The following is a 6,840-nucleotide window of genomic DNA, read 5'->3' as shown; positions in this document are numbered from 1 at the left end:
GGTCTATTTTTTGCCATTTTTTTCATTGAGGTCTATTTTTTGCCATTTTTTTCATTGAGGTCTATTTTTTGCCATTTTTTTCATTGAGGTCTATTTTTTGCCATTTTTTTCATTGAGGTCTATTTTTTGCCATTTTTTTCATTGAGGTCTATTTTTTGCCATTTTTTTCATTGAGGTCTATTTTTTGCCATTTTTTTCATTGAGGTCTATTTTTTGCCATTTTTTTCATTGAGGTCTATTTTTTGCCATTTTTTTCATTGAGGTCTATTTTTTGCCATTTTTTTCATTGAGGTCTATTTTTTGCCATTTTTTTCATTGAGGTCTATTTTTTGCCATTTTTTTCATTGAGGTCTATTTTTTGCCATTTTTTTCATTGAGGTCTATTTTTTGCCATTTTTTTCATTGAGGTCTATTTTTTGCCATTTTTTTCATTGAGGTCTATTTTTTGCCATTTTTTTCATTGAGGTCTATTTTTTGCCATTTTTTTCATTGAGGTCTATTTTTTGCCATTTTTTTCATTGAGGTCTATTTTTTGCCATTTTTTTCATTGAGGTCTATTTTTTGCCATTTTTTTCATTGAGGTCTATTTTTTGCCATTTTTTTCATTGAGGTCTATTTTTTGCCATTTTTTTCATTGAGGTCTATTTTTTGCCATTTTTTTCATTGAGGTCTATTTTTTGCCATTTTTTTCATTGAGGTCTATTTTTTGCCATTTTTTTCATTGAGGTCTATTTTTTGCCATTTTTTTCATTGAGGTCTATTTTTTGCCATTTTTTTCATTGAGGTCTATTTTTTGCCATTTTTTTCATTGAGGTCTATTTTTTGCCATTTTTTTCATTGAGGTCTATTTTTTGCCATTTTTTTCATTGAGGTCTATTTTTTGCCATTTTTTTCATTGAGGTCTATTTTTTGCCATTTTTTTCATTGAGGTCTATTTTTTGCCATTTTTTTCATTGAGGTCTATTTTTTGCCATTTTTTTCATTGAGGTCTATTTTTTGCCATTTTTTTCATTGAGGTCTATTTTTTGCCATTTTTTTCATTGAGGTCTATTTTTTGCCATTTTTTTCATTGAGGTCTATTTTTTGCCATTTTTTTCATTGAGGTCTATTTTTTGCCATTTTTTTCATTGAGGTCTATTTTTTGCCATTTTTTTCATTGAGGTCTATTTTTTGCCATTTTTTTCATTGAGGTCTATTTTTTGCCATTTTTTTCATTGAGGTCTATTTTTTGCCATTTTTTTCATTGAGGTCTATTTTTTGCCATTTTTTTCATTGAGGTCTATTTTTTGCCATTTTTTTCATTGAGGTCTATTTTTTGCCATTTTTTTCATTGAGGTCTATTTTTTGCCATTTTTTTCATTGAGGTCTATTTTTTGCCATTTTTTTCATTGAGGTCTATTTTTTGCCATTTTTTTCATTGAGGTCTATTTTTTGCCATTTTTTTCATTGAGGTCTATTTTTTGCCATTTTTTTCATTGAGGTCTATTTTTTGCCATTTTTTTCATTGAGGTCTATTTTTTGCCATTTTTTTCATTGAGGTCTATTTTTTGCCATTTTTTTCATTGAGGTCTATTTTTTGCCATTTTTTTCATTGAGGTCTATTTTTTGCCATTTTTTTCATTGAGGTCTATTTTTTGCCATTTTTTTCATTGAGGTCTATTTTTTGCCATTTTTTTCATTGAGGTCTATTTTTTGCCATTTTTTTCATTGAGGTCTATTTTTTGCCATTTTTTTCATTGAGGTCTATTTTTTGCCATTTTTTTCATTGAGGTCTATTTTTTGCCATTTTTTTCATTGAGGTCTATTTTTTGCCATTTTTTTCATTGAGGTCTATTTTTTGCCATTTTTTTCATTGAGGTCTATTTTTTGCCATTTTTTTCATTGAGGTCTATTTTTTGCCATTTTTTTCATTGAGGTCTATTTTTTGCCATTTTTTTCATTGAGGTCTATTTTTTGCCATTTTTTTCATTGAGGTCTATTTTTTGCCATTTTTTTCATTGAGGTCTATTTTTTGCCATTTTTTTCATTGAGGTCTATTTTTTGCCATTTTTTTCATTGAGGTCTATTTTTTGCCATTTTTTTCATTGAGGTCTATTTTTTGCCATTTTTTTCATTGAGGTCTATTTTTTGCCATTTTTTTCATTGAGGTCTATTTTTTGCCATTTTTTTCATTGAGGTCTATTTTTTGCCATTTTTTTCATTGAGGTCTATTTTTTGCCATTTTTTTCATTGAGGTCTATTTTTTGCCATTTTTTTCATTGAGGTCTATTTTTTGCCATTTTTTTCATTGAGGTCTATTTTTTGCCATTTTTTTCATTGAGGTCTATTTTTTGCCATTTTTTTCATTGAGGTCTATTTTTTGCCATTTTTTTCATTGAGGTCTATTTTTTGCCATTTTTTTCATTGAGGTCTATTTTTTGCCATTTTTTTCATTGAGGTCTATTTTTTGCCATTTTTTTCATTGAGGTCTATTTTTTGCCATTTTTTTCATTGAGGTCTATTTTTTGCCATTTTTTTCATTGAGGTCTATTTTTTGCCATTTTTTTCATTGAGGTCTATTTTTTGCCATTTTTTTCATTGAGGTCTATTTTTTGCCATTTTTTTCATTGAGGTCTATTTTTTGCCATTTTTTTCATTGAGGTCTATTTTTTGCCATTTTTTTCATTGAGGTCTATTTTTTGCCATTTTTTTCATTGAGGTCTATTTTTTGCCATTTTTTTCATTGAGGTCTATTTTTTGCCATTTTTTTCATTGAGGTCTATTTTTTGCCATTTTTTTCATTGAGGTCTATTTTTTGCCATTTTTTTCATTGAGGTCTATTTTTTGCCATTTTTTTCATTGAGGTCTATTTTTTGCCATTTTTTTCATTGAGGTCTATTTTTTGCCATTTTTTTCATTGAGGTCTATTTTTTGCCATTTTTTTCATTGAGGTCTATTTTTTGCCATTTTTTTCATTGAGGTCTATTTTTTGCCATTTTTTTCATTGAGGTCTATTTTTTGCCATTTTTTTCATTGAGGTCTATTTTTTGCCATTTTTTTCATTGAGGTCTATTTTTTGCCATTTTTTTCATTGAGGTCTATTTTTTGCCATTTTTTTCATTGAGGTCTATTTTTTGCCATTTTTTTCATTGAGGTCTATTTTTTGCCATTTTTTTCATTGAGGTCTATTTTTTGCCATTTTTTTCATTGAGGTCTATTTTTTGCCATTTTTTTCATTGAGGTCTATTTTTTGCCATTTTTTTCATTGAGGTCTATTTTTTGCCATTTTTTTCATTGAGGTCTATTTTTTGCCATTTTTTTCATTGAGGTCTATTTTTTGCCATTTTTTTCATTGAGGTCTATTTTTTGCCATTTTTTTCATTGAGGTCTATTTTTTGCCATTTTTTTCATTGAGGTCTATTTTTTGCCATTTTTTTCATTGAGGTCTATTTTTTGCCATTTTTTTCATTGAGGTCTATTTTTTGCCATTTTTTTCATTGAGGTCTATTTTTTGCCATTTTTTTCATTGAGGTCTATTTTTTGCCATTTTTTTCATTGAGGTCTATTTTTTGCCATTTTTTTCATTGAGGTCTATTTTTTGCCATTTTTTTCATTGAGGTCTATTTTTTGCCATTTTTTTCATTGAGGTCTATTTTTTGCCATTTTTTTCATTGAGGTCTATTTTTTGCCATTTTTTTCATTGAGGTCTATTTTTTGCCATTTTTTTCATTGAGGTCTATTTTTTGCCATTTTTTTCATTGAGGTCTATTTTTTGCCATTTTTTTCATTGAGGTCTATTTTTTGCCATTTTTTTCATTGAGGTCTATTTTTTGCCATTTTTTTCATTGAGGTCTATTTTTTGCCATTTTTTTCATTGAGGTCTATTTTTTGCCATTTTTTTCATTGAGGTCTATTTTTTGCCATTTTTTTCATTGAGGTCTATTTTTTGCCATTTTTTTCATTGAGGTCTATTTTTTGCCATTTTTTTCATTGAGGTCTATTTTTTGCCATTTTTTTCATTGAGGTCTATTTTTTGCCATTTTTTTCATTGAGGTCTATTTTTTGCCATTTTTTTCATTGAGGTCTATTTTTTGCCATTTTTTTCATTGAGGTCTATTTTTTGCCATTTTTTTCATTGAGGTCTATTTTTTGCCATTTTTTTCATTGAGGTCTATTTTTTGCCATTTTTTTCATTGAGGTCTATTTTTTGCCATTTTTTTCATTGAGGTCTATTTTTTGCCATTTTTTTCATTGAGGTCTATTTTTTGCCATTTTTTTCATTGAGGTCTATTTTTTGCCATTTTTTTCATTGAGGTCTATTTTTTGCCATTTTTTTCATTGAGGTCTATTTTTTGCCATTTTTTTCATTGAGGTCTATTTTTTGCCATTTTTTTCATTGAGGTCTATTTTTTGCCATTTTTTTCATTGAGGTCTATTTTTTGCCATTTTTTTCATTGAGGTCTATTTTTTGCCATTTTTTTCATTGAGGTCTATTTTTTGCCATTTTTTTCATTGAGGTCTATTTTTTGCCATTTTTTTCATTGAGGTCTATTTTTTGCCATTTTTTTCATTGAGGTCTATTTTTTGCCATTTTTTTCATTGAGGTCTATTTTTTGCCATTTTTTTCATTGAGGTCTATTTTTTGCCATTTTTTTCATTGAGGTCTATTTTTTGCCATTTTTTTCATTGAGGTCTATTTTTTGCCATTTTTTTCATTGAGGTCTATTTTTTGCCATTTTTTTCATTGAGGTCTATTTTTTGCCATTTTTTTCATTGAGGTCTATTTTTTGCCATTTTTTTCATTGAGGTCTATTTTTTGCCATTTTTTTCATTGAGGTCTATTTTTTGCCATTTTTTTCATTGAGGTCTATTTTTTGCCATTTTTTTCATTGAGGTCTATTTTTTGCCATTTTTTTCATTGAGGTCTATTTTTTGCCATTTTTTTCATTGAGGTCTATTTTTTGCCATTTTTTTCATTGAGGTCTATTTTTTGCCATTTTTTTCATTGAGGTCTATTTTTTGCCATTTTTTTCATTGAGGTCTATTTTTTGCCATTTTTTTCATTGAGGTCTATTTTTTGCCATTTTTTTCATTGAGGTCTATTTTTTGCCATTTTTTTCATTGAGGTCTATTTTTTGCCATTTTTTTCATTGAGGTCTATTTTTTGCCATTTTTTTCATTGAGGTCTATTTTTTGCCATTTTTTTCATTGAGGTCTATTTTTTGCCATTTTTTTCATTGAGGTCTATTTTTTGCCATTTTTTTCATTGAGGTCTATTTTTTGCTAGCCTTCTCGCAGTCCTTGCCGGAATAGTCAAATATCAAACCTTTCTCCCTGTTCACATCTAAAATGACAACTGGAGCCGGCTCTAGCCTCAGAAATTCTTTTTGACCCCTAGGATTCTTCTCCAAATCCAGGATAGACTGTCTCACGCGTTCTTCCCGCACCCGCTTTTCACCACCATCTGCGGCCAGGATATACTCTCTCATGTTCTGCAACACATCAGGATTGATTTTACTTCTTCCTGTAGCCCTATCAATGCCCACTTGGTCATCAGACAGAACTCCATAGAGGGGGTCATTCTTCTGAATACAGTGTTCACTGCTCTGTTTCGCTGCCACAACTCTCTGTCTCCTCGCATCAGATTGCTCCCTTCTCGCCTGAATAAGCAAAGGACATTTATCTTTTTCATGGGTCAATCGTTGGCAGTGATAGCATCGCTTCTGAATCCTCTCGAAATCATAACGAAGAGTAACAGAGCCACCTCCAGGTAAATTAATAACCTTCTCCTTTCTCACTGGTCGTGACACATCAAAAAACACTCTGACCCGCACATAGTCATGGCTTTGAGCTTTGTTTGGATCAAAAGCAACCACATCCACCCTCCCGATCAAATCCCCAAAGGCTTCAATAGCTTCTGCAGTATAGTGATTCACCGGAATATTTCGAATCTGCACCCACACCAGCAAATACTTTAGGTAATCTTCAGGTGGCTTCTCTACCCACCGATCAATCACAATGCTCCATTCATTAAACGTCCACACCCGTTTCCTCATCACTTCTTCAAGGTCATGTTCGAACTTGAACACAAACTGGAAAGTCGTTTTCGATAGAACAATCCCTTTAACTCTATCATATATTTGCCACTTCCTTGGCATATCCAAAATCAGATCACTGATATTTTGACTTTCTGGGTTTAAAGTTCTTCCCATTATACTCATCTTATTCCTCTCCACAGCGCTGAATTCAGGTAAATCCGGTAGGTTAAAAGGTACCTCCTCCTCCTCCAGTGATATGGACTCAAAAACTTTCTCAATATTCATGAAGAAAATATCGACAATTTATCTCCAAACCCTTAGTTCTTCACAAACCACCCCCAATACTCAAAGACGGCTACCGAAAACCCTAGGTTTTTTGTGAAAAACACTATATTTGCTTAAATCTTTACCCAAATAATATAGATTTTCTGTTTATGATAGACTCAAAAAGAGGAAAAAATCCCATCCGTAAGCCGCACTTCCCTTATCAAGAATGTTCTCTTGAAAGAGTAGAGAGAGAACACAAGCCCAAAATAGCAAGAGATCTATCACATTAATTGTAGTTATGATTTCCCTTCATTATATTAGAAACAAAATATGCCGTAACAAATGCATAATCGTAATAAGAAAATAATGATTGCATTGTATCCCAAAATGATACATAACTTTCCGTAATTAGCGTCCATAAATCAATGATTTGAATACATATTTTGCGTGGAGAGGAAGACACAATTCAAAATTATGCATTGTTTGCTCACCTAATGTTATTTTCCTAAATTACTGTCGACTTTTATTGCTATTGTAACTGAAAATAAGAATTTTG

At 30.4% G+C, this 6,840-nt stretch overlaps 1 protein-coding gene across 1 annotated transcript; it reads right to left on the bottom strand.

Annotated features, from left to right (window-relative positions):
* Positions 1 to 5,252: 5,252 nt before the first annotated feature.
* LOC106297390 lies at positions 5,253 to 6,302 on the bottom strand. The gene has a single exon (XM_013733638.1). The coding sequence runs from the start codon at positions 6,300 to 6,302 to the stop codon at positions 5,253 to 5,255; it is 1,050 nt and encodes a 349-aa protein (XP_013589092.1).
* Between the last annotated feature and the right edge of the window lie 538 nt (positions 6,303 to 6,840).

The sequence above is a fragment of the Brassica oleracea genome, chromosome C6 (assembly GCF_000695525.1).
Source record: "Brassica oleracea var. oleracea cultivar TO1000 chromosome C6, BOL, whole genome shotgun sequence".
Taxonomy (NCBI): Eukaryota; Viridiplantae; Streptophyta; class Magnoliopsida; order Brassicales; family Brassicaceae; genus Brassica; species Brassica oleracea.
This window is presented reverse-complemented; position numbering and strand designations above follow the sequence as displayed.